At 35.3% G+C, this 27,803-nt stretch overlaps 3 protein-coding genes across 9 annotated transcripts in view; 1 reads left to right on the forward strand and 2 right to left on the reverse strand.

The window, feature by feature from the left end:
• The window catches only part of LOC132193981 (5'-AMP-activated protein kinase subunit gamma-2), a 34,235-nt gene extending 20,733 nt beyond the window's left edge, over window positions 1–13,502 (reverse strand). The window contains exons 1-2 of one of the 2 annotated variants that reach the window (XM_059614985.1): window positions 13,233–13,502; window positions 8,453–8,942 (exon numbers count right to left, since the gene is read on the reverse strand). In XM_059614985.1, the coding sequence (XP_059470968.1) occupies window positions 8,453–8,926 (474 nt within the window). In that variant the 5' untranslated portion in view covers window positions 8,927–8,942; window positions 13,233–13,502. Of the gene's footprint in view, window positions 1–2,169; window positions 2,252–8,452; window positions 8,943–13,232 lie in introns of those variants that run through there. The other variant, XM_059614987.1, reaches the window with a different exon arrangement.
• Window positions 13,503–13,936: 434 nt separating this feature from the next.
• LOC132193970 (glutamine amidotransferase-like class 1 domain-containing protein 1) lies at window positions 13,937–15,860 on the forward strand. The gene is made up of 5 exons (XM_059614975.1): window positions 13,937–14,166; window positions 14,226–14,302; window positions 14,398–14,611; window positions 14,667–14,764; window positions 14,816–15,860. Exons 1-5 carry the CDS (start codon window positions 14,112–14,114, stop codon window positions 15,032–15,034), a joined length of 663 nt encoding a protein of 220 aa, XP_059470958.1. The 5' UTR covers window positions 13,937–14,111; the 3' UTR covers window positions 15,035–15,860.
• Window positions 15,288–27,803, reverse strand: part of LOC132193967 (uncharacterized) — an 82,380-nt gene continuing 69,864 nt past the window's right edge. For 4 of the 6 annotated variants that reach the window (XM_059614970.1, XM_059614969.1, XM_059614968.1 and 1 more), the window contains 9 exons: window positions 26,600–26,825; window positions 26,176–26,313; window positions 25,408–25,613; window positions 24,248–24,628; window positions 22,705–22,769; window positions 22,436–22,640; window positions 21,954–22,099; window positions 20,686–20,820; window positions 15,288–18,658 (listed from right to left, as the gene is read on the reverse strand). In XM_059614970.1, coding sequence (XP_059470953.1) covers window positions 18,419–18,658; window positions 20,686–20,820; window positions 21,954–22,099; window positions 22,436–22,640; window positions 22,705–22,769; window positions 24,248–24,628; window positions 25,408–25,613; window positions 26,176–26,313; window positions 26,600–26,825 — 1,742 coding nt within the window. In that variant the 3' untranslated portion in view covers window positions 15,288–18,418. Of the gene's footprint in view, window positions 18,659–20,685; window positions 20,821–21,953; window positions 22,100–22,435; window positions 22,641–22,704; window positions 22,770–24,247; window positions 24,629–25,407; window positions 25,614–26,175; window positions 26,314–26,599; window positions 26,826–27,803 lie in introns of those variants that run through there. The other 2 variants (XM_059614972.1, XM_059614971.1) reach the window with 1 other exon arrangement.

A 27,803-nucleotide genomic window follows, 5' to 3' on the forward strand; every position in this document is an offset into this window, starting at 1 on the left:
AAAAGGCGGAAGTCGTACAAATATAAATAAAGTACCCAAGTGAAAATTCGCTAAAATGAATAATAATAAAAAAAAATGTTAAGTAAGAGAACTGAAATCAGTAACCAGCAATTTACGGTGATTCTTCAATTGGATTTTCAACAAAACTTGATTTATTCAGGATTTATTTTTGCTTTGATTAATGAGAAAATTAAAAAGCAAAAAAAAAAACACAGGTTTTGCAATAAATGTTGCCAAATTTAAATGACAATATTTTCCTCGTGAAACGGGGTATGGATTTGCAGTTAATGAAATGGGGTATCTTTTCTCAGCTGAGACCAACTTTTCAGGTCAAACAAACTCCATTGACCCTGGCCGAAGGTCAAGAGGTGAAATTATCCGTCCCTTCAACTATGCAACCTAACGGAAATTCTGAAATAGCCCAACGACGCGGAATTAATTTTTTCATGTGTGTACAAAATTCAAAATATTGAAATTCAGCGATTTGGGATTTATTTGAGATTTTCCAAAATTGAAATTTGAGAATTCGTGTCAAGTTTCTGTACAAGTTAAAGTGCTTCGCCGCGCCGAGATTAAATTAATCGATTTGCACATGGAGCATGTAAATTATTTTTGGCCCCCGACACTCTGCTGCTAATAAATTTATTCGTGCAATTAGCGGCCGGCGTGTGTCTCGTTTTTCAACGACACTCGCAGCTTCTGAAGGTTGAATCCCTTTAAGGCGTGGTTTATGTTCCGACGAGAGATGGTATCGCACTTTTTGGCACGACAAATGGATCGGACCATTCCATCGTCGCCTCCCAAATTAATTCAGCAATAAAATGAGAGCGAAAAATGCCTTTGACGCCCCAGTATGCAAGCGCAGGAGAAAAAATATCGCCTTTTATGTCCGTTTTATTGCCGCGAACTCGAGTAACCCCTGCAAATGTCAAATCAAACTCGGTGCTGAAATAATTTCGTACCGTCGCGAATTGAGATTCGGAATAACAAGATAAGATAAAGGTGTGATTGGTGTGAAACGATCTCCTTCTTTATTCGGTCCAGATAAAATCTTGCCGGTGATTTGTATCACCTGTTGGTACGAACAAGTCTATTAACTTCATTATAATATACCAAAATGATTGTGACAAGTTAACTATAAAGCAGAGAAAAATAATTTTGGCAAAAAATTAAAATATTCCTAGAGAACCAATTAAAATTTCAATAGAGAAGCGGGTTGATCAGTTTTGTGTTGAAAGTTTAAAATGAAAAAAATCATTTATTGCGTTAAACATGATTAAAAAATTTTAATAAATGTTTAGGAATTATAAAAAATTTCTTTTAAAATAACATTTTTAATTTGATTAGATAATTGTAAATTTTTAGGTTAAAATTACCATTGATTTTCCAAGTTTAATTGAGGTGAAAAAATGAACTAGTTTTCATGAAAATTTTAACAGGCCAATTTAGAAAAAAAATTAACTAAAAAAAATTCATTTTTCTGAAGATATCAAAAGGCAAATTTACAAATATTTCTATTTTACACAATTAATTGTTATTTATGAGAATCTCTTCCTTTATTGGAATTATATGTCAATCTTGCTATGCTTTTTAATTTCTATCTGATCAATTACATAAACTATTATGACAATTATAAGTTAATTTTAGGCAAAAAATGATTTTAATTTTCAATAAATATTTGCTTAAAGTTTTTAAAAGGGTTAATTTTATCACCAAATGTCAAATGAGTTATAATTTTGAGAACTGTTGAAATCACTAATTTACTGGCAAAACTTTAATTCATTATAAATTATTTACAAAATAAATTACAGCTCAAAGTGAATTATTTAAACTTGATTAAATTTGCTGTTGCTTCGTAAAAATTAAAAATTTTCTCATGTATTTTAAAAACTTGAGCAAAATTTTCCTAAAAATTGCGTCACTTTTTATAAAAAAAGCAGATTATAACAAGTTTCCGTTCTATTTCCGTGAAGTGGAACAAACACGGAAATAAAAAGCAAAAAATTCCAAAGTAAGTACTTCTGGCGAACCGACAGGCCTCGGCCGCCCTTCCTTCGCCGAACTGATTTGCATTAGGTACAGTTGTGGCCCCTGCGAGGTGGGCAGCCGGCGGTCGGGCGTGCGTCGCCGGTTGCCTACCTCGCGGTGCCACCTTCCTTGGGGACTCACGCGGTGCTGGTGATGGTGGACGGCCGAGTGGAGCAGCCTCCCGAACGCGTTCTTCATCGAGGGGTGCCGGCCGACTGCCGCGAGGGTGTTTTCCGTCCCTGCCTCCTCGTCCGCCTTCTGATCATGCGCCTCAGTTCGCCGCTCACGTGGATTCGCGAGTCCGACGGCCAGACCGACCGACACTGCATTGATCGCGCACCCCACGCCCCGAAAACAACCCCGACCTACCCCGCAAGCAAACCTCCATTTTGGGCAAACTCTTGCTTCGGCCAAAATATTCTTTTGTTCCGCACGGCTTCAATGGATTTTCAATGGCCGAGTTGAATTGAAAGCGATTATAAAACTTTCATAATAGGAAAAATTTGGCCGTGGTGCAATTTATTCTTACTTTATTTACAAAAATATTAAACGGTTTAACAATTTCGTCATATTTCTTCTTCTATGGTCTATACATTTCTTAAAATTTCTAAAAATATTGTAACTTCAATAATAATTGACAAAATAAAAAATTAACATTGAATAAGTTTTAAATTGCAATTTTCCGGATTCAATGTATTTTCATCACAATAAATTTGATTTGCCTCTTTCCAGAGATGAAATTTTTACATTGATTTTTTATAGAGGAATAAATTAATTTCAATATAAAAGTGTTTGGCCGTTTTAATCAATTTCCGGGGTCATAAATTAAAATTATCTATGATACACCTCAAATTAACCCGCATGAGGGAAGAACCAGCCTGGAGCGCAGCTGAATTCATACAATTTTTTTATAGTTGAACCGAAAAGTTATTGAAGAATATTTTAAAAAAAAGCAACGACGCGGAAGCTGTATTTTAGTCTAATATAAAATTGATAACAATTTAAAACAATAATCAATATTTTTCCTTCAAATTTTTAAAATTTCCAAATAAACTTGCTAGCATTTTTATTAAGTACCATTGTTAGAAATCATTTTAAAGCTAAAAAAAAAAAATCAAGACATTTTCACTTTTTCACAACAAATGTGTTATTTCCTCTGCGATCACATTCAATATTTACTTATTTACTTCAGGGTCAAAGTTTAATTCAATAACGTAAAAAAACAAATAAATAACAAAAATTATTGTTTGGTTTCTCCAATGCTGTAATTATTTGTAACATAATTCTAGTATGTCACGGTTGGCTGCTCTCAATTTGAATTAATCAGCACTTCCCCATGCAGGAAGTAGCGACTGTTTTTTAGTGCTCGACCAAAAGGAGGGTTCAAAAAATGTAGGCCGGCTTGAAGCGTTCCGTACACGCGAGCCGTCAAGATTTATGCGCCACGATTCCGACTTTTTCACTTAAAAATCCACCAATAGAAAAATTTGAATTCAAACTTACGATTTAAAGAGGATGAAACAAAAAAAACTGACCAAAATTCGAGATAGCCAAAAGATGTCATTTTGCACCAAATGAAAAATTTTCAAAATTCTTTAACAAGCCGTTTTAAAAATAGCACTGACTTTAAAATAAAGTTTGATCGACTGAAAATAATCTATTCCCATTCAAGTTTAAAATTAGAAAATGAGGCTTTTTTCATCATATTTGAAACAAATTGAGCTAGTTTTATTTTATTCCATTTAAATTTGTAGGATTTGAAAGAATTTTTTTAGGTTCATGGATTTGGAAAGTGGTTTTATCTACTTTAATGTATATTCGGCGCGAAATCGATTCTCAATTTGGTGTAATGGGCGCAATGCAGCAAATCGTTGAGGAGGTTTATTCTGAGTTTTGTCTCGCGGGAGGCCAAATTGTTTTGCGATAAGGGTCCTTTTGGAAGTTTGTGGCGGACCAATATTGACTCGGCGCTAGGCAAACTGTTGGTGCAAGTTCTTTTCTTTCTTGGCGCGACCACTCGAGGGACCCCCGCCGACGACTCGAATGAGTTATTGCCGCGGCTCGGACATGACAAGCGCCGAAATCGTTTGCATATTTTGCGTGAGTGACGTTCAAATAAATCGCCCATTCAATTCTGAAGAAGATAACACGACGCAAGTGAGAGAGAGGTCGAAATTGAAAAGGTGTCATTGTTTTGAGAGATCTTGTCTGACCACTCAAAATGGCACTTCTAAAATTGGATATATCGATTGAAGCCGGTGTCAAAATTGAATTAATTAAATTCATGATGGCAGAGCAGGGCCAGACATAATTAAAATTTTAGAAACTCGTTTGTGAAAAGATACTTCTTTGATTGAATTGATTCAAGTTATAAGAAATCCATAAATATAATAAGTAAAATTGAAATATTTGGGTTAATGTGACGAACTGTTGAGAGATGTTTTTCCAACTCCAAGAGGTTTTTGACCCTCAAGATCTTGTTGTTCCAATCAAGTTCCAACTTGGCGTGTGTTCAAAACCACAAACAAGCTAGAAAACCTACTTAAAAAATTGAAGCTTAAATTAAATCACTAATTTCTTACTACAGTTTTTACTTGGAAAAGAAGTAAATAAAAGGATTTGAATTTGTTTATGCATAATTTAACAATTTGATGAATTTATTTTATTTTAATGTGCAATAATAACAAATTTAATAATTAAAAAAATCTCTGCTAAATCGAAGTTAATTTCAATATAAAATAACTTTCTGCAAAATAAATTCAGTGTAACTAACTTAATGAAGACTGGCTTCCTTTCTCCGCTTTGAGTGTGACAAAATCCCCAAAGATAAGTCGAGATAAGTATATAATGCGTTTCTAACAGTCAGAAAAGCAGTTGGAAAAACACATAACGAGCTCCGTCTGCGTCACTTTTGTGCCGCAGCACGCGACGCAGCGCACGAGCAAAAAGGGGGTTGGACCCGAGGGTGAAATCGATGCAGAGGAAACGCACGCAGGGTGCACGAGTTTGTGTTTACAACCGGAACCCACCAAAATTTCCATTCCATTCGAATGTTCAAAGGCAACGAAAATGGAAGAAAAATCTATTCTTTTAATCCAAAATTTACAATTTCACTTCAAATAATTACTCCCTGGAACATTTAGATTGAAAAAGTGGAAAGTGGAGAATTTAATTGTAAGGCAGTCCTTTAATTTTTACTTCATAGGATTTATAAAAAGTTGGTTTGATGAAAATAATCAGTAATTTTAAATAAGTAAAAAATTATAATAAAGAAATGCAAATTTAAAAAGAAAATGGATACTTTAGAGATCATTCAAAGCTTTTTTCAAAATGAATGTTTTCAACAATTTGTATGTTAACAATGTGATGTAACAAATCAACAACAATAACTTATCTTAAGAAATTTTGAATGAATATTACCTCAGTTAAAACAGAAATAAATTTTCATCAAAATCTTTTGGACCAATTTTTATATTCGAGTACTTTTTCAGCTTTTCATTTGACATTCGGGACTGGAATTTTCAAAAAAATTTGTAGATAAACCGGCTCTTCAGTTCTTTGGAATAAAAAATTTACTAATTTTCTCAACTAATGCCGTACCTGTCGGGAAGTTTTTTTTCTCCAACAATCAGATGGATCCAAGCATGCGACTGTTTCTTAGGCGACACGATGAGCAAAAGAGGCTCTTCCTCGACACCCACACACGCCGAAACTGAAGACCTCGCTGGACCCGGCCGCCAGCCCGTGTTCGCGCCAGGGGAGGGGGAGGGTCGCAGTTTTGCGGCGGGCCAAGTGGGGGCAGCACGCCCAAATCTCCTAATTCGCGTGGCCTCCTTTCCCTCTGGACAAATGTCACCGCCAGAATGTCCTTTTGCAGTCTGTCTTGATTTATTATTTATCCAGCCGCGATAGCCATCATATCCGTCAAAGTGGATTTTGCCAATTCGCGGCAGATGACACTGATGAATTGCGCGCCGCACAAAAACTTTAGCTGCGTTCAGAGATTATGATCATTTTTTAAAGAAAACAATTTTTAATTCCCCTTCAAGTTGAAGAATCAAGGAAATTTTTTTAACGTTGTCTGCCGTTTCAAATAAATTAAATTTCCCAAGAAAAAAATTGACATTACAAAGGAGCGAAGCAGTTTTCAAATAGGATTTTTTTTAAATAAAATGTAAAAATTACTTGCCTTCACTAAAAACCGGCCTGATTTATTATGGTACAATGATTATTCTCTTCATTCAAAGGCAGAGCAGTAGTTTTTAAGCTTAATTTAAAGGAGAAACCAACAGCAAAAGTCAAATTGAATATATAATGGGAGATCAGAATTTTTGAAATTTAACATCCCTTTATAGGAATTTTCTAAAATAATTGTTTCCTCAAAATTTCACTTCTTCACATCTTCTTGTTATGATTGTTAAAAATTTCATCAAGAAAACGAAATAAATCAATATTTGGCCTCGAAATTTACTATAACTCTCGCAGAGAAGATTTATTAAAAAATTTAAATTACTAAAATAAAGATGTGATGAGAAAATTTTATCTTAAATTTTTTCAATTGAAACCATTCCTCAATAATTTTTGCTATGGATTATATCTAATCAGATTGACATTGATTATCATTCGAAAATGTGGAAATTTTGAACATATAAAATTGAATAATATTTAATTTGAGCAAAGAGTTGTCTGTTGGTGATTATGATTCATTTTTGATGATTATGCAAAGATTGAGATATTTGAAGCGAGACGAGTTGGCGCAAAGGTCACGCTGCAGTGACACTCCCTCGCGAGTTGCAGAAAAAATTCTAAAAATAAACGACGCCGAACATGTGGTCGCTCGATGAGCAATGTTTATTTTTACACGCTAGAACAACAATTTCTCTTTAATGGGCTTTCCAGACGAACGTTTGAATTAACAATCGGTTGATTCCAACTGATTCATGTATCTAGCGTGCAGAGACGGTTTGTTTATTTTTCCATTTCACGAGCCGTGCAGGGCCGAGTGAACAATCGCGGTTGAATTTGAATTGACGTCACTGAATAATTAAAACTAATTCTCTCGCTGGCAGCAAATAAAGAGCAAACGAGCCGATTTTATTTTTTTAGTCCGGGCGCGTAATTATCGTTTCATTAATGAAATTTACGGCCTTCAGAGCCGGTTGGTTTTTGGGTGACATTTTTTCTCAGTGTTAATGAACCCGCTTTGAGCGCAAATCGATTAGACGAGAGCAATAAATAAAACGATTTTTCCGGTTTTAATGCGCGGCTAACGAAGTCAAACGATGTCAATTAACGTCCATTTCAAAGATGAACCCTGGCCTTAGCCGCATGATGTATTAAAAATTCGAAAGCATCATAAAACCAGTGCGAATATTTACGGCCGTGCAAATTGCCCGCTCTTTAATTGCGCCTCGAATTACGGAGAAGTTATATAATTCTTTTTCCACCTTTTAGCCGGTCGTAAATTTAACGCAAGTACAACCTTTTAAATTTAGTGAGTGCCACCCTGAAGGTGGGTTGATTTTCATGAGAGTTAGTTTCATTGGCGGAGTTTAATTACTCAGGCTGTAAAACGATTAATGGAAGAAAATTGTTTGAGAGAGTTGCTTACTTTAAACGAAACTATTAAAAATAACATTTTTACTATGTAATTGGAAAAATGATTAACTAAATTATAATCAAATTAAATCCTATGCTTTATTATGGAAATTATAGGCCATGGTTTTATAAAATTTTGATAAAAGTTTCAAAATATACTCAATAACTATTTGATTTTAAATTTTTATAGCAAAAAATACAAAAATAAAATCATCAAAACTAATTATTTACAAAATTGTACTTCAATTTTATCTCTATAATTATTTATAATTTTAAAATAACATAAATCAAAGTAATATTAATAACTGAATGTTTAATCATTTATCATTTCTATGAAAATATCATTGCTTTTTAGCATTTTCAAAATCTGCGTGTTTAAAATAAAAATTTTGAATATAATTTTCTCTACATTTGCATTAGTTTGTACATTTCAAATGTAATTATGTCATAAATAAAAAAAATTTAATTCATTTAGAGAACTGAAGTTTTGAAAATTAGCATTGCTTCTCAGGAATTTTCTAAAATACCTCAAAATTGGCCAGATTGAATTTCATAAAAATTTCACCAATCCCGTTCATATCACCCCAAAAAATTTGGCAAAATAAAATCAATAGGTATCAAAATTTCCACTGATCTTATAGGAAACGCTTCAATAACCAGATTTCATTAAGTTCGTAAAATTAAATTATAAAATAGCTGAAAATTCAAAACTTGTTCAACTTTAAACTTTTTACAGTGTATTTTACATACAACGTAATAAAAACTCTGAACGAAAATTCAAAATTTCAACCTGAATGGTATTGATTATTTTTAATTTTGAACTCACCCTGCTATCGGTGCTTCGCATGACCCAAATGTCATCGTTGGAGTCGAGGGTGGAGCAGGAGGAGGCGAGCGACCTGAGTTCGACCAGACTGAGGTCAACGTAGCGCTTGTCCATGTGCAGGGGCGAACTGCAAGAGGGTGGAATCGAGTCGGCGGAGCCGCCGCTCGAGTGGTGGCGCCGCGGCGCCGCCTTGAGCCGCTGGCCGTTGTCCTCGGCCGAGTGGTGTCTCTTGGGGCCGCCGCCGCTCGGGCCGGAGGCGGAACTGCTGCCGCCCCCGTTGGCGCTCAGCGGCTCGGAGGCCGCGTTTTCCTCCTCTTCCTCCTCCTCGAGGCATTCCGAGAGGCGGCGCCGGCAATTGGTCCTGGCCAGGAAGGCGCGCTCGTCGAACCAGTGGCCGTTGGCCGCCTCCTCCACGTCCTCCTCTTCCTCGCCGGACGCCTGCAGAGCTTCCAAAGCGTCCAGATCCTCCTCCATCGCGCCGGTCGCCAGACTAAAATCACAGAAAATAAATTCAATTTTCTCCATAAAATTTTGAAATTAATTATTTTTAACTCAGGAAATTAAAATTGTGCTGATGTAATGAATTATTGGAAAATTTAACAGAGGAGGAAAAATTCTTATGTAATTTGTTAATTATGCCGGAAGTGAAGAAAATCATTATTAAATGTGTATTTTGCCCTTTAAATTGGCGGCCATAATTGAAATTGAAAAATATTAATGAAAGATTTTATTAATTTGGCAGTAAAAGAACCAAAGTACGATCTATCATGACAATCTGTTTGCAGAAATCAATTAAATCCAGGAGCTCAATAATTAACTTGTGATTTTCTTAGGAAAAATGAATTATACCACATTTTTCAACCTTTATTTTAACTTTTTCAAAACTTTATGCAGTTAGAAATTCTGGTCTTTTAAATTAACCTTCTTGTTTAAAATGTACGTTTTGTGGTGGATTATGATTGCCCTGGGTTGGTTCCATCCTTTTTAAATTTAGGCTGATCTACAAAGCAATAAAAAACTGGACTTTCCTGCTCAATCCTTTTCATCCGAAAAGTGCTAAAACGTAATTTATTAAGAAAGTTATTTCTGATCCATAATGGCGTTTGAATCGCTGACCGGTTTGCAAGGGAAATTTGCATCAAAATACAATTTTATTTCCCAACGCCGAGTGGAAATTTCGCAAGTGGTGCTTTCAAGGGCTGCACGCGTTGCTCACCCCAAGGCCGAGTGCGCGAACAAAGACCGAAGAAATCCAGGATGAATGGGAGGACGTGCAAAATTTATACGGCAGAGAGAAAAAAGAAAAATGTTCACAAGTCCGAACCTGTCAAAGCGTTTTTATATAAATCGGAGACATCGGGGCTCGCCTTGCTTTTGAGATAAAAAGGCGTTTTTAAACTTGTCCTTCTTATCAGTCGCGCCAAATTAAACGGCTGTCAGACCCCCGCCCATGTTCGCTGAATATAACGGCGGACCAAAGCGAGAAACTCTACTATTCGCAGACGCTTTAATTATGTCATCGCTCAGCCGACTTGATTATTCACGCGCGCCAGAGTCGATTTCTGAAATGATTGTATTTGTCAGTGCGGCTTTCGAATGTAACAGTTTTGGCCAAATGTATATATTTATTTATTAACCGCGAAAGGAATCGTGATTTGCATAAAAAGTTGTCCTGAAATAAGAGACTTTTTGATGTTTCTATATATTTCGTCACGTTGGGATCAAAACGATTCAAGCGTGTAAGAAGAGGAATGTGGAATTTCTTGTTAATGCATTAATTTCCAAAAATAAATTGCAGATTTTTTTGTCCACTGGTATATTTTGGTTCCTTCAAGATTTATGTTTACTTTGGTTGTTATTTAATAAAATTTAAAATTCGAAATCAATAGGAAAACTTGAATAAATAAACATTAATGACATTTATAACATCACTGTTATTTTAACACAATTTTGTTATTGCTATTTTTATTTATTTACTTTATCCACACATTTAATTTACCATATTAATGGAAAATTTTGAACAAATAGCCGAACTATGCAACCTGCTTGACTTTGAAGAAAGTCTGATTGCATAATTCAAGGATCCTTCCGGATAATAACATTAAGAACTTAAATAAACTTGTTCATTGTTAAATTGCTAAGAGCTTCAAAGTGGAATAATTCATTGTACTGACGCAAAACTCTAAATTTGTGCTCAACAAATTCCTATGAATTTATTCAACTAATTCTTGGCACGCTTTTTATTATATTTAAATTAAATTTATAGTTACTACTTCAAATTTAAATACTATGGATCTTTTAAAAATTAAAAAATGTGACAAAGCTCAATTTGCCACCAATTAATAAGTAATAGTGAAACTTGCAAGTCAACTACTGCGCTAAATAGATAATTTGATGGTTAATTAGTTACACAAATTTAAAAAACTTTTCATTTTTAAACAATTATTTCAAACCTTAATATTTGTATTTTAAGAAAACTCCAAGGCTTGTTTATTTTGCTCAAGATATAAAATTTCCTTGCTATCGTAAAAGGAAAGCGTTGCGGTGTGGGTGCATCAAGTTGTTTTTCTAGAAGAGATGCAAATGAGTCACTTCCGCGGGGAGATAATTTTGCACTACTTCTCGGCTGGGCGAAAATTATTGCAAAAAAAAAAACACGGTTTGTGCAAATAAGCAAGTGCAGTTGGTGAGTTAGCATCGGCAAAGGTGTAAAAATAGACGCCTCTCTTCAATTCTCGCATGCAACACACGTGACCGGCGATGCCCATCTGTTGCCATGGCAACAGCCTTCGCCGCTCACTCGCCGCGGCCAGATCATCTGTCGCTTCGACTTCGCAATCCGAGCAAGAGGAAAATCGAGACGACAGATGAAAAGAATCCAAACAATCGCGGATAACAATACAAATAAATAAATAATAATCGTGCAGAATTACAATTTAAAAAAAAAAATCTTGCTTGAAATTGAAAACTGGTTGGTTTTTTGCAGTTAAAATTAATCGTGAAATAAAAGATCAATGATAAGAATAAAAATTTAATTCTTTTTTTAGCATTGAAATTAGAAATTTGTAACCCAAAATGAATTTGATAAAGGAAAAAATAACTCTAAAATAAATATGAGTTGATAAAACGGACTGAAAATTAGCAAGGAGGTTGCAAAATATTTAAATTAATTTGACTCGAATTGGCTATAATTTTGAAATTTGATTCATTTTAGAAAATTATTTATAACGACTTTGATTAAACAGAATTTTAGATTAATTTAGTCAATCACAATTTTAAATAATTCTATAAAAACACATCAGCAAGTTATATAATTTTCTATTACTTTTCATTGAGAAATTTCGCATCAGCAACAGAATCGGTCAATAAAAGTTAAAACAATTAAGCTTTTATTGGCTGTTATTTAAAAGATCGATCAACAATTTTATCCGTAGCAAGGATTTTGAAAAATCTATAAAGTTGAAAATTGTTTTCGAAACTTTAAGTAGGAAATTAATAAATAATCTTATTCAAAATAAATTGAAGAAGATAATTTCATTTAGTAAACTTTACTGCAGTACATATAAAATAACAATTTTTTGAATAATATAAATTTTTTTCAAGATTTCAAGGCAAACTAAATTTTCGTTGAATTTTTACAACCAAATTTAAATTGTAAGTATTTTTGTGGATTCTAAATTTGAAATCACCAAGTTTAAAAATTATCAGTTGGGTACATGTGCAATTAATTTAATCAGACTGTTAGATCTCGCATAGATTACAATTTTATCTCGCATTTTGCATCATAAAAAGAATTAATAAAAAATGTTTGACTCTTTTGATTTAATTTCTTTTCCTTTTAATAATTTCCGCATGCTGAGATGCAATTACGGTGGAAAGGGACACGCCCGAGCAGCATCCGATTAATTGTCATTTTGATCTAGGCGGGGCTCGATTTGAAAATTACAGAGTCCGATCTAGCTTGAGCGCGGATTGGGTCAGTGGGACTCGTCAAGGTGAGCGGCTCGGATTGTTGGCCGATTGTTGCTCCTCGCCTGGAAACAAGCTAAGGCTCCACTGAGCACGCGCCGCCTGGGGTGAACAACCCCTAAGTAACGCCACCCCCGAATCGGCTCGATTTGCACGGGCGAAAATAGTTGGTTGCTGGACCCAAAATTCCAACGCCCAACTCATTGATCCAGTTTTCTTCCGATTTAAAATTAAAATCCAAAAATAAAAAAATAAGATTTCTCATTTTAATTGTTTCTCGAACAAACAGACCACCCGCCTCTGTTTCAAGAGAGAAAGAACAACAATGAGGAATTTAAAGGCAAATTGCCAGGATTTTTGAGCAAAAAAAATTTAATTTAATTAAAAAAATATATTATATCTGCTATTTTTTAAATTTTATCTATTTTTCCAAAAATCTTTTTGTTGAAGGTCGCAATTTTTTTTTGTTTAGCTTAAGGAAGGTTTTGCATTTGCAAGCGAGCTCGTAAATCGCGAATTTCAAGCACGGTAAACACACCGGGAAGCCATTCTTGAAAAGGCGCCAAAGTTCACAATCAACTTAGCAACAAAGTTCGCGCATTCGCAATTCTAAAAATCTTCAAAGAAAACGTATTTTTTTAGAATAAAATAATAAAAAAGGTCAAAATTCCACCCAATTTGGGCCTCTAGAATTTCCAAAATTGATTTGGCGGATGAAAAGGAATTTCGCGAATTTGCAAATTTCAGTCCCCTGAAGTGATTTCTGCGTTTTTTCATGGAATTTGGGCGGATTCGGACAAGGCGGACTCACCTGAGCGGCTAACGCATGTCCCAGCGGCCTCGAATTCGGTCTCAGCTACACATGGTGCTTCCGAAACTCGAAATTGGCGAGCTCGGCTGATGGCGAACGGCTGCTGGAGGATCCTCTGGAGTGGCGCCGACGGCGGCGCCGCTGGTCACTCCGCTCGGCACGGCCACGGAAGGGGCGACGCGGCGCCGAATTCTTGCCACTCTTGACAACTCGGACACCGCTCGCTCGCGCTCGCCCTTATCCTGCCTGCCTGAATGTGCGAATATTCGATAAACATACATGCATCGACAGGGGGGCGGGGCCAATGCCAAGGACGACCGCAGGGGGCACCACCGTTGCCGAGCACGAGTTTGCCCAACGACGAGAGGAGAATCGGCCCGGCGGCCATGTTTGATTGGTGAAAAGCGCGCCAAACTGGACGTACGCGAGGGAAAAACGTACTTTCGCGGGCTTTCAGTGGAATTGCCATGGCAACTCGAAAAATCGCATCTTCTGCTTGAGACTGGTGAAAGAGAAGGAGTTAACGTTTTTAAAATGATATTTTGCCCAAAATAAATTAAAATACATTTTCTTTCGCTTTAATATAATTAAAAATGAATTTATATATATTAAATTCTATTTTTTGATGCATATAAGCATTTGGTTGATATTTAAGGCTGTGAGAACTCTTCACACTTCTTCTCCGTCTTACACACTCCAATTTTAAAGGGCCAAATCCAAAAGGGGTGTTTTCGGGAGATCCGAGCTGTCAAAACGTTCACAGAAAAGTAAAAACCTTAACGCCTTGATTTATTATTTACTTGACAATTTCCAATCAATAACGGTCAGCTTAAATAATACAAAAGCTGACGCATTAGTTTGTCAACCCATTTATTTACGATGGCCTCAGCCACAAAACACCACTGCTTGATTGTTCTGCCAAGCTCGCCGGAAGGTGCGATTTGTTATTATTTTCTTTCATGGTTTAGTTACTTATTTGAATTTTAATTACAGGTGTCTCGGCCCAGTCATTTATTCAGTGCTTCACTCTGACACATTCAGCGTTCAGTGTTGCCATTGCAACTCCACAGGTTATTTAATTAATAATTTCATCCTTGAAAATTATTTTTGATTAATTGTTAGTCGATTTCACTATTTCAATTTTTCTAATTATTATTATTTTTAGGGTAAAAGTCCAGAATTCATCAATCAAGATGATCAGAGCCGCAGGTGGCTGAATGATTTTCGCTCCAAACCGTTTGCAATTCCGCTCAGCTTGGACATCATCGACGTCAACAGATACTCGAGCATTGTCCTTCCACACGCCCCTGGTGCTGCCGCTGATTTGGCCGAGGATAAAGATTTAGGCCTCCTACTCTGCCAGTTTGTCAGACACAAAAGTAAAATCATTATAAAATTGAAACTTAAATTTATAAAATAATGTTTTCTCTTTAGAATTAGTTTGTGCCATCGGAATGGGAGTTGCCGGTCTTTTCTCCGCCAAAAAGGAGGAGGATAAAAAGTGGGCCTTCAAGTCTTACGCATTGACAGGAGTAATTTAATTTAAAATTTCTCTGAACTTTGAAAAATGTGTAAATTTTTAGCTGTCTGTGCTGGAGCTGTGTCGAGTACCAAATTTCGCAACTCTGAAGATCATTCCAGAAGATGTGGCTCGCGACCTCGGAGGTCATTACTCGGCCAGCGGAGAGCTCGACGCTGTCCATGTCAGTGTGGACAGAAACTTGGTCACGGGCCAGAACGAAGCCTCCACTCTCACCGCTGTGCAAAACCTTGTCTTGTTAGCCAACCAAAACCAAAGATAGAACCAAAAGGATTGCAAAGGCAACTATTTATTATGAAAAAGAAAGCAGATCTGATGGTTGAGTTTTTGCTTTTAAATTTTCAGTTTGGATTATTATTTAATGGATTTGCATTCCAAAACTTTGTATAAAATTGCTCAATCTGTTCATTAAATTCATTCAACTGAGATTTGAGTCAAAGATCTTTGTTATATTATTTTGATTTATTCTCTATATAAGGATTTATTTGGTGAGAAATAAAAAACGAGAATTACAAACGAATCTCATATAGATATATATGTACTTTTATTTTTCCACTGAACTAAAATGAGATGCTGCGACAGTAATAGAGAATTATTCAATAGAAGTGGCAGTACAATATCGTTCGTAATGATTTCCGACAACCAACCGAACCAAAATATGCACAGGTATAACAACGTGAGAGGTGTTTAATGAGTGTGGATTCGGGCGGGGTGGTATAATTATTCTGTTTTATGCATGCCGATACAACCAACCAATCAACAGTCATTGTAATTAACTATGGTCAATGTACCAACATATATTAAGTCTACGCGTACGCTCTTCTCTTATTACAGGCCAATTGTCTGGTACAGCGAGTACATAGATGTGCTGATGAATTTAATTAGTATTTAAGCGCGAGTGTGTGTCTGTGTGTGAGATATATTGATTCCAAAAGTGTGGCTAAACAACAAATACATATTCATCAGTTTAATTATTACTCTTCGCACATCCTCGTCAATTATTTGAGCAAACATTTTCATCCTAATTGTAAGCACATAGATTTGTTGATATCTTTGGTTAATTAAAAAATCCAATATTTTCTTGTTAATTCTTTGAGAGTTTTTTTGTTCACCATCCAATCAAGAAGAAAGCAGTGCTTCGTTTCTTCATGCAAGCAAAATCAAACCAAGCTCTCACACCAAGGTCACTTTTAGCACATCAATTATATGCTAATTCTTTCTTTCATTAGTGTGCTGTAGGCCCCTCATATTTTTCAGATCAATCAATTGAAACTCGAGTGACCGAGGAATGAAGAATTTATTTTCTATAGTGCTCGAGTAATTCATGCGAGAAAGGATAATTGACTCTTTTATGATAAGAGTGACTTTTGGAATTTACCAGGCGAGATTCAAAACATCCTTCAGAAAGTTCTACAGCTTTGGAAGAAAATTAAATTTTCCCTTCTCAGTCGTAATTGAGATTACACACAAATTAAGTGTTTCGAACACTACCCTGATCTTAAATATTCTGTTTGATCCAACCCGATATATTTTGCCTTCACATTATCACAATGTCTGTTTAAAAATCTCCGCCTTCCAAAGCCAACCAAAATTATATATATTTAAATTTTCTACGACTGCAACGGAAAAACACCAAAACTGGATTTTTTTGATCCGTTTTTATATATTTAAAATTTTTAAAACATTTCCTTCTTTTACTGATTCGATCGTCTCGCACAATAAATATATTATCTAGTCACATCACAATTATTAAACTTTTCATCTCACTATTTTTGCGTTTTGAAATCTGCTTGACATGTATACTCTATTTATAGTGACATAACTTTGATATAATACCGTGTATTTTGAGTATTGCTGCCGATTTGAGTTATTTAAATCCTTCATTTTGTTTGCTCGTCAATTACAGGGTCAGAGGTCAGAATAAAGAAACGTTTCAGTTTTGACCAAACTTAATTTTCCATCAAAAAGCTGCTGTGCGTTTCAAAATTTCCCTGTTGATTATGCGCGGTATTGCTTTTTCCGTTCACGTCCTACAAATTAACTTTTTGAGAAATTAGTCGCTTTCATTTTAGCCCCAAATCGATATGAGTAAGTTTTTTCTGAAATTAACAGGTTTTGTTAAATATGATATAGTTGTTATTTTACTTCATAATTATTAGTGACATGTGTTGTGGCGAATATGTATCATTTTTAGTTTCTTTTTATCTTACATGGACCCATTGAAAACACAAAAAACTTTCTGTTTTCTAACCAACTTTTCCCCTAAAAACAGAGATGGTAAAATTCACTGCTCACTAAAGTGTTGTGTGATTATATTAATTTTTTTTTAATTATAGTAACAATCGCGCTTCTTTGAACAAACGACTCTCTCAAAGTATATTCCATTGTACAAAATTAACAATCTCATGCACTTTGATTTACAGTTTCAACAGTGATATAATTTTTGATAAACATGAGGCGACTTACAAAATCTAGGTTGACGATAATCTTTAGCTCACATATTATGTCTTTAGTCTTTACAAAAATAAAATTGTTACTTAACAAGAGACGATGTGCTACTAAAACTAAATTATCCACCCTAAACGTCTATTAATGAACGACTGCAGCTAATGAGAAATAATACGCAACAGCGATTTTCTTGGCAGGGATTTCTGTTTTGCAAATGGACTGCTTGCAATTTTTATAATAATTCCTTATTTTCCGAAGGGAGAATTAATGGATTGCATAACACACAACAGAACCTGTTGGCTTTAATTAATTCAGAATTTTTTTATCCATTTTTTTACTGCGCAACACGCAATTTTTGTACACAGTCACTATTTTCTATAACACATTATTTTTAATCTCTCTTTTCTTGAATTAAAAATCAACAACGAGCTGAAGAATATACACTTTAATATATATACTTTTCAATAATTGTTATATATATTTTAACTATCATGGTCAATAATAATATGCCGATACAGCAGGTATGTACAATTTATAGTTAATATAGATTTTTTTTTTGGAAAATTTGCTTATTAATTATTAGGGTCTCCGGACTTAACACATTAGTGAGATACATAATTTTTGCCTTAAATATTATACTTAATTTGTGACTTTTGCATGTGTGGTTTAATTTGGCCAGGTTTGTAAATAGATAGTTGATTTATTCGTACGATGATTGCGTCATATTATTATTGAGAGATTATACTTGACTATAATGCCTTAGCGGTTGAGTTATTCTGTAGATATATAGCACAAGACGAGAGCGAGGGCGTTTTTGTAAAAGCTTTTTTAGAAAATTTTGGGTGAGATCGATTTGAAACGTCGTCAAAACACAGAAGCAAGCGGGGGTGTCAAGAATTACTTACAAAAAATGTTTTTCTAATTTATTGGAAAATTCAATAAAATAATTTGAATTATTGTACAAATAATTTAAATTAATTAAATTTTTAATTTTAAAAATAAAATAATAAATAAAAATAAATATTTTCAACAAAAACTCAAAATGTTTTTGTTCGTTTTAATATTTTTGTAATAAAATTTGCGATTATTCATTGCAAAAAAAAAAACTCGCTTCTGTGTCTTTGCAGAGGGGGTGGGGGTCAACTTCTTATGTGGCGTGTCGTGGGGTCATCGCGTCGAGGGGGGCGCAGGGGTAAGGTCACGAGGGCAGGGCGTGAGCAAAGCAATGGAGCAAGTGGGCGACTAAGACTAGGAGGAGGCACGAGGCGGGCCCGACGGAGCCCGTGAGCGGCGCCGCGGCGCCGCTGCTGCTGCTCTCGGGCACCTTGACCTCGACCTCGGCCATTTTGATGATGGAGAGCAGTTGGTGCGAGTGGACGTCGGCGTTCTGGTTGTTGATCTTGTTGCTCAGCTCCTGCAGCGGCGCCGAACACTCCTCCTGCGAAATTAAAAAAAAAATCGTAATTACTATGGGGAAAAAATTTATTTTTGAAAATGTTCCTCCCTAGAAAAAAAAATAGTTCCAGTTTCATTTGTTCCTAATTAATAAGCAAGATAAATTAATTAAGCTGCGAAAATAAAAAAACCTGAAACATAAAAATTTTTTAATTTGGCTGATTTTTTATATTTTTTACTAGAAATTATTTCTGCAAAGATTCCACTTATTTTCTCCTAAATATTTAAACTTTTTTGGTGTCTCTGTGGTTTCCTGAGAAAATAAATCAACGTAAATGAAAAACAACTATTTGATACTTTAAAGTTTATAATTGATTTTGTATTTTTTTCCTTTCAAAATTGTAATATGTTGTAATTATAATTAATGTTTATTTTAAATATTTTTTGCTGCCTCTCTGTGGCTTTCTCCTGGCACTTGCAAATTGATTTTGTCATTAGGCAGAGAGCAAGCAAGGCTGCACCACTCTCGAGAAAAATGATCCACTCTTTTTTTCTCGTCCCCCGACGGGGGAAACATTGTGTGCAGGTGCAAAAATTTTCTCCTCTCTCTGATTTTTTGGCCACAACGAGGGTGGGAAATTAAAGATTCATGCAACCGCCATTTCGCAAGGCAGGTGCGAGATGTTTAATGGAAAAGTTGTTCACTTCGAGTTCCTTTTTTTTCGCCAAAAAGAACAAGAAGTTCCGCCGCGAAGAATAGCAAATGGAATTTCCGACGGGAGGAAAAACCGCCACTCAAAGCATAATAAATAATGCGGATCGGCTTCTCACTCTTCAGTGAAAGAAAGATTGTTCTTTGTTGCGTTCACTGATTCTCAAACTTAAATGGAACAAGTGGTTTTTGAGCATAATACCTTTTTAAATGGATCTTTTTTATATAAAAAAAAGGAATGAGAAGGATAAAATTGAAGACGGCACTGATTTTCAGAGTAGTCTAGAAAAAATATGGCTATTTAAAGTGCCTATATTTAAATTCGCTGATATGTACAACCTGAAAAATTAAAAAAAAAGTTCAGAATTGTCAATAAAAGTAAGAAAGTATGTTTTTTCCAAACATTGTTGATGAAATGATGAAATTGAGACAAGAGACAAAAATATTCATTTTCAGAACTAATTTTGGAGCGAATTTTATCAATTTTTTTCAAATTATTACAACAAAAATTAAAATGTTTGCTGAATTAAAAAAGAAATTGCAAAAGTTTTATTTAATTATTTTTACTTGAGCATAAAAGTGTTGTAAGTGGTTTAATTAGATAATTGATCTATCAAAAAATGACTGGAATGCATCAGGTAATTCAGGTATGAATTATGGAATGCGCATAGCAAAATGCGTCCAATTGATATAACTCACTCGGAGGGGGGTTGAGAGAGAGAATATGAGAGGCCATAAATCAAAATTTGCAGGCGCGCTCGCTGCTAATTCAATTAACCGCTGTAAATTCTCATCTCTCTCTGCGGTTTTTCACCTACACAGAGCTCGCGAGTGGAGCAAAAACAGCTACACACGCACTCTGCATTCGAAATTGATTAATCAACTCTCCGAAGCCCAATTATAGGCATGCCCGACAGTTCTTTTCAACTCGAGTCAAAACTTTAATATTATTTTCTGTTTTGAAGTAACATAAATTAAATAGGAAATGAAAAAAAATACAATAAAATTACTTTTTTAATAATCATTTAATTTTAAAGCTTAAAAATGAAATAATATTTCACATTTATAATAATATAAATTTTTTTAAATGTAGTAATAATTGTGGACATCATAGTGAAAAAGACTGTTTTACAAAAAAAGGCGCCGTTTTTGTAAAAATTTTTGTTCGAAAAAAACTCCAGGAAAAGTATTTATCTGAAAGAATCTTAAACGTGAAACAAATATTTTGGAGATTTTTCTATTTAAAAATAGATGTTTTTAAAATGAAAAAACGTGAAAAACAAGGCCTAAATTTCTCTCTTTCAAGCTTAGAGTTTGAAATATCTTGGAAATTTTTAATTTGAAGTAAAATTTGATACCTTCTCTTGCTGGAGCTGGTGCAAGGTTGCTTTGGAGACTCCCTCCTTGGTGTAGGTGAAGTTCTCGTTCACCAGTTTGGCCACGAGGATCACGTTCTCCTTGGACATGTTGTACAAAAAGAGCGCGCACTCGCCCTGCAAATGACAAATTAATCGACACGCTGCAGGTACGTACACAAAATCCTCCCCTCGTCGACCGGATTAATTTGCATTTTCGCCGTGTCGGATTAAAAATCACAAAGCGATTTTTTGGCTCGCGCGCGCTCGCCGGCCCCATTAGGCGCTCGACGGCACAAGCGAGCCGGCTAAATTCAGCGCGTAATTTATATTGCAGTATTTTGACAATGAATAATTGCGGCCCGGCTTTTCAGCCTGATGAAAGTTTTAAGCCCGATGAAATAAAAAATCAATCGATTTATATGCGTAAATGGCTTTTTTGGTACACATTTGCACTGGAGGAACTCTTCAATTTTTGTTGTAGCTCAATTTATAAAAAAAAAATTGATTGAAACTTTCATTTTAAATTGCTAACTTGATTGACATGAATTGATTTTCAGCTTAAATTTGATGGATCCTCAAATTCTGATTTATGCATTTGCTTGATTCTCTTATAAATAACTTATTAAACTCCAAAATATATAAAAAAATTTCTGTTGCAGAATCAAAATTTTAAAGCAAATTTTTGCTGATTAATAAAATCATAATCAAATCTATTTATTACTTCACCAGTTTTTTTTAGGTCAAGCCTCTCCTTGCAATTAATTGTTTTGAATATATAAATTAATTTAGCATCTCGAGGAAAATAAAAGAAACATTAACAATAGAACTTCCATTCCCATTGTTACTGTGGAATTTTATTTTTCACTAACATTACGGTTGCTCTTCAGAATTGTATGCTTGTGCCTTTTTTACACGCCTTTCTTTCCATTTGCAATGCAAAACCCGACGCACTCCTTCAAGTAAAAAAAGGAAAAAATGCACCACTTTTCATTCCTGGGAGATATGAATTGTGGATTGCAGAAAGACTTATTTTTATTTTCCCCTTACACTACCTGGAGAAGATATAAAAAACCTTTTAAAAATATGAGGTTGAGGAAAATCATTATATTGTACAAAATAATTTTGAACCCGAATATACATTTGAAAATGTTGCCCAATAGGAAATTTTCCTTTTTTCCACAAATCTTTATATAATTAATTTTTTTATATTAATTATTTAAATTAAAAATGTTTCACTTCTAAAAGATCGTATGAATTTGAATATTTACCTTTGGCGAGGGCTGAAAGCGAATGACGTGCTGAAGCGCGTCGACTGTGTCGTGGATGGTGAGGTTGATGTGCGGCCGCAGCAAATTCTCATCTGTCTCGCTGTAGCCGAGGAACAAAAAGACGCCATGCGGCAGGCTGTATGTATCTAAAAAAAATCAGATTCGATCAAAATCAGCTTGATGCAGCAGAAGGAGGAAAATTAATGCCCCTTGAGAGTCTAATCCTTGCTAAATGGAGGTGGCGCGGTGGAAGATATGGGATTAATTATATACAACTGATGAAGTGGAATGATGATTGGAAAAGCGCCATTTTTAGCTCATTAGAGAGACAAGAGCTGCCACGAATCATAATAAAAAAGGGAGATAAATACCAAATACCCCAGCAAATTTTATTTGATGAAAAACACAGTCCGCGCTCGCCAGCGCATGCCAGGTCTCCATGAGAACTAAATCTTAATTTGAGAATGAAATATTTCGCTCACCTGGGGCTGGCCGCATGCAGATGAATTTTCCTGAGTAACACATGCAGCGGCCCCTGTACGCCTGGTAGGCCGGCGCCGCGTGGTTATAAAATGCGAAATCAGTCTTGCACGGCGCCCGCTGGACGCACAGGGTGTTGCACACCAGCTGCTCACCCTCGTTGCACTGACACAGCTCCGAGCACTCCTGCTCGTTTTCGCGGTACAGCTGGAAAAGCAGCCGCTAATTAGAACCGCGCCCTTTTTGCCAAAATAGTAAATAAGCCGCTTACCCTTTTGCCGGAACCCTCGAGGATGTGCTGGTCCTTCTGTTGCGGCCGCTGCACCACGCAGAATTCTGCAAGGAAAATTTAAAAAAATTGAAAGAAGAACAGAGAAAAATTGGCATTTTTATTTAACTTCCGTAATGAGTTCTGACAAATTTCTAATTTGCAAAACTGAATTTTTTTTAGAATTAGGAATCATGTTTTTCTAGACAATTTTGAGGCTTTATTTCAGAATTTATTGCTATCTTTTAATATTTATTTACGACACACACATTATAATTAAAAAGAAAACATTTTCATCAAAAAGCATTTGAAAAATTTACCATTTAATACTTTTTGTTAAACATTTGAGGCTTTTGCAGCTACAACTTGAGCGTAACAGTTGCATTTTTGGTAAATATTGTAAAAAGAAAATTTCTCTCCCCTTTTAAATGTATTAATTACTTTCAGGAATTGCGGTCGACGCAGAAAAGACAGTAATTTTCGGTGTAATTAAGCTGTTATTCTTGCCTTGTAATAACAGAACGCCCCTTTTGTGCTAAAAAATGTAGAAAAACACAAAAGAGCTTTTTAATGAAGACGTGCAGGAAGGAGGAAGGAAACGCCGACTGTGAGAGGAGGAAAGGCCACTCATATTTTCGTCGTTCACGGTACAGACTTTAATGAGAGACAGAATAATGTAATGGGACAGTTTCAAATAAACTGTCGCAAAACAAACGTGAAGCGACTGCAAGTTTTTCAACCTATGCTCACAAGAAAAATAATGTGAAAATGAGAGTTTAATCAGAAAAATTAATGAATTACAAATTACACTAATTTTTTGTTGGTTTATTGCATTGTTTGAAACAAAAATATAACCAGACTCCTTTGTTTGGTAATATGAATTAAAAAATATTTAAAAAAAAAGCTGGAATAATTTTTGCTGATGAGAATTTTTGAATAATAAACCGAAAATAAACGAATTTAAGGACAAATTTATGATTCGTTCTGAAATATTTAAATTATGAAAGTATTACAATTTTTCATTTTTCATAATTGAAACCAGATTTTGGAACTACATACAATAGCAATTAGTAGAATGTTAAGTAGCTTTTGATTTGAGAAAGTTAAGGTTTTATGCAAAACGAATTCTAAAAGAGTCTTTGACGACTCTTCAGTAGTCAAATTCTATTAACATGAAGCATAAAAATAAAATATTGTTACTACTTTTTTATCTAATGAAGCACTAATTGCTGAAATTTGAACTTAGAACTAGAGTAAAAAAGCAGAACATTAAAGATAAAAAAAATATTCTGCCAAAAATTAAATAAAATAACAATAAAAAATTTATTAAATTATAAGATTTCTTTTTAATTTTTGAGCACATTCGTAAAAATCACCTTTCTACAAGCAAATAATTATCCGCAAAATTATTCATCAAACCTTTCTTTCATTATTTGATTTCCATATTATTTGTATTAACAAACAATAGATGCTATAAAGTAATTTTTTTCAATTTACTTTCTATTTTATTTAATTGAAATCAATTCGGTCTTGTTGTTTTACTCACTTGGCGGTTCTGTTGTTGTGGTGGGCAGGGTGGTCGTGGTGGTGGTGGGGGTAGTAGTGGGAGGCTCGGTGGCCTCCGTCGTGACCACCGCGGCCTGCGTGGTGGTCGTTGTTGTCGTCGTCGTTGAGGTGGTTGTGGTTGGCGCCGCCGGAAGCGGCGCCGGCGGATTCGTAAGGGTTGTGGGGCGGGTCGGGGGTGGCGTTGTGGGGGCGGCCGTCTGAGGGGTGGACGTCGTCCGAGAGACAGTGGCCGTGGGCGGCGTCGGAGGCGGCGGCGGCAACGTCCACGCAGGTGTGATGTACACTGGGGGTGGAGGCGGCGCCGGGGGCGCCGTCGTCGGGGGCGGCAGTTTGCTGGCGTGGAAATCTTTCTGGGATTCAACTAAATTTGAAAAATAATGTTAATTCCAGATTTAATTTTGATTAATTGATTCAAAGACAAATTTATTTAATTTTTTAATGAAACTTGAATGAAAATTTGTATTAATTTCCTGTTTTAATTGAAATTTAATTGTAACTCAAAATGGAAAGCATACAATTTTTTCACAGTGTTTATCATTATTTTATTATCCAGCTTCATTGTGGACAAATTCACTTGATTTTTTTCAGTTTTAAGGATTTTGAAAAAAATTAAGCATTAGAAAATTCCATAAAAAATAATAATGATTATAAAATGTACAAAAAAATATTAGTTGTTGCTGTAAAAAATTTATTAAGGCTGTTTGTGTTTATCAGCACAATCCTAAGTCATATAACTCGTATTCTTTTTTAAATCATATTTTTAATATTTTTTTTGTAGATTAGAAATATACATTTTTCTGTTAATTTTAAAGTAAAAATAGTTCCATTGCTTAGGAAAATACATTGAAGTTCTAATTTTGTAATAAATTTATTAAAATTTCATCCACTTTCATCTTGATGAAACTGGCATGAATAGCTTTTCCACTTGAAATTGATTTCTCAGCGTTTAAAAGTTATTACCACGCCAATTGAAACAATCGCTTTTCCAATTAAACAGACGCGCTGAACTGGCTTTGTCTAGCACGGAGGAATCGCCCCGCGGCTAAGAAAGACTTGTTCAAACTTTTAATAGCTCTCAGCAGAACAAGTGCCGCTTTTATCGCTCAACTTTTACAAGAATTAATATTTCCTTTTACTGACCTACGCAGGGATTGACCCAGAGAAGTCTTTGCCAGCCGAGGCAGTCGTAAAGCTGCGAGAAGTCCATGTTTTTGCAGCCGCAGTTGGACCTCAGGTTTGTGCCCAAAATGCCGAGCATCGCCTTTCGACATTCGACCGGCGACCCGGCGCACTTTTTCGTCACGCTGTCCACGGCACAGGACTGTTCGTACAACTCCAATTTCACCCTGAGAGGCAGAATTTCAAATTAAAACTAATGAATGTGATAAAAAATAAATTTCAATGAATTTTGGGTAAAAATTACATATTTAAAATGAAAGATGAAGCTGCAAAAGCTGAGAAAAGTGGAAAATTTGGATTAAATAAATATAAAGAAGGATGAAGAAAACTATTTTAGTAATTATTTTAACGCTACTCTAAATTTTGCTTACATTTTTTTTTTTTTTATTAAAGATGATTTTTTTTAATATCTTAACATTAAAAATAAAATAATCCGATTGTTTTAAATGAATATTAAAAGAGAAAGGTTTCCGAATCAAAAATATCTACAAAATAACGCAGATTTTTGCAATGTAAAAAAATTTCGGTAAAAAACTGCAAAACACAGGCACTAGTCGATCTGTGACAGCTCGCAATGTAAGTGTCTGCTTTTTTTAAACATTTTTTTGCTCCACCAAGCGGTATAAAACCGGGCACGCGTGCGACGTGTTTTGTAATTCAAATGGAGCCGCTTGTTATTGTGCGTGCCCGGGCGGAAAAGAGGAAAAAGAGAGGGACAGATAATTATACCTGCAGCCGACCTCCTCGCGGCACACCTCGGCCAGCGAGTGACAGGTGGGCATGGCGGCGCCGTCCACCCTCTGCGCGCACAGGGGGTGCAACTGCTCTTGAGCAACTAGACACTCGTCGTGTTTATTGTCCGTTTTCCTGAAATGCACACAAAAGCACACAAGCATTAGAAGCGAATCCCATTTTTTTTTTAAATTATTTGAAAATTTAATAATAATTTTGAGCATTATTATTAATATTAATATTAGAAAAAAAATCCATTGATTTAAAAACTTTGCTAATTTTTTTCACAATTATTTCATTGAACAAATTTTTGATCTAATTCCTCAATCTTGATTTAAAATTTTTCATCCACATTGTTTTTGGCAAAATTTTAATTATTCTTTGGCAATGGGGAGCGTAATTGACTTGATTGAACACTGACTTGCAGAGGCAGAAGGCGACCTCGAGGCTCCACTTGAGGTCGACGGCGCGGTAAAAGGTCTGCAGGGCGGCCATGCACGCGTCCCTGGCGCAGCGGCTCGCGTCGCAATACTGCAGGACGGGCAGTAAAGCCGAGCGGCAGTTGTAATTGTTGTTGCACATGTCCAGCGCCAGGTGACACGTGCTCTGGAAGCTGAACGTGCGGGACACTTCATTGTCCGTCGCGCCTGCAAACAGGCAAATTCGCACACAAAATTAATTATTTCTTTGGAGAAAAATTATAAAGCGGGGTAGGATTAATTAATTTAAATATGATTGAAAATTTTGGAGCTTTTTACAGAGGATTTAAAAATATTTAAGCCAAATTTAATGGAAAATATTGATTTTAATTTTAGTATCATTGAATCAAGAGGGATGCAAATTTTGAGTAAAAAGTTTCGATTGGAATTTTTTATTTGGACTTTGGTGGTGAAATTTGGTCTTTTTTTCATATTCAAGAACAAGATTTTCTTCTTTGATAAACTGAAATTAAAATTAATGCAATATTTTCTCGACTCTAGAAATTATCATAACGACCTCTTGGCTAAAATCCACCAGCCGTGCGTTTCCGCGGTTTTTGGCTACGTTAGAATTTTGGCTACGTTAGGGATGTTGTAAGCGAGCGCAGGTACAGTGTATTGGCCACAGGCCGGCTAATAACATCTCGGCGGCTCTAAACTATATTTATGCGCACACACAGGACCTAGATTACGACACAAACACACAAAATGCTGCTGCGGCTTGTGATACACTGCATTATCGCTCGCCGCGTGAGAGCGAGAGGAACAAAAACGGGTCGGACGACAGGGACTTGGGGATTAGACACGCAACTTTTTGTGTGCAGCACATCATCAAGATTAACAACTAGAAACAAACACGTCCCTCGAAATGCACCCTCAAAAGAAGTGTCAAACATTCCCATGGTCCTCAAAACAAAATTTTATTTTAATTTGATTAAAATTGTAAATAGAAATGTTTTAAAAAAATTTTTCTTTTCGTTAAAAAAATTTGTTTGCATTATTTATGCAGAATCCACAAATTCTTTTTATGAATTAAAAATTTTGGCTTAAAAATAATACAATATTTTAATTCCGGCAGGACCAAATTTTCAACCTCTGAGAGTGCACAAACCCACAAAGTCACACAGAAATGCATGCGAATTTTTT

This window comes from Neocloeon triangulifer, unplaced genomic scaffold (assembly GCF_031216515.1).
Source record: "Neocloeon triangulifer isolate White Clay Creek 2 clone unplaced genomic scaffold, ASM3121651v1 ptg000005l, whole genome shotgun sequence".
Classification (NCBI taxonomy): domain Eukaryota; kingdom Metazoa; phylum Arthropoda; class Insecta; order Ephemeroptera; family Baetidae; genus Neocloeon; species Neocloeon triangulifer.

Excerpts from the sequence above, each read along its gene's own strand:
- LOC132193970 (XM_059614975.1), top strand. The coding sequence starts at position 14,112 with ATGGCCTCAGCCACAAAACACCACTGCTTGATTGTTCTGCCAAGCTCG. Across the intron at positions 14,167-14,225 it reads TCTGCCAAGCTCGCCGGAAG|GTGTCTCGGCCCAGTCATTT; the intron begins GTGCGATTTGTT and ends TTTTAATTACAG. Across the intron at positions 14,303-14,397 it reads TTGCCATTGCAACTCCACAG|GGTAAAAGTCCAGAATTCAT; the intron begins GTTATTTAATTA and ends TATTATTTTTAG.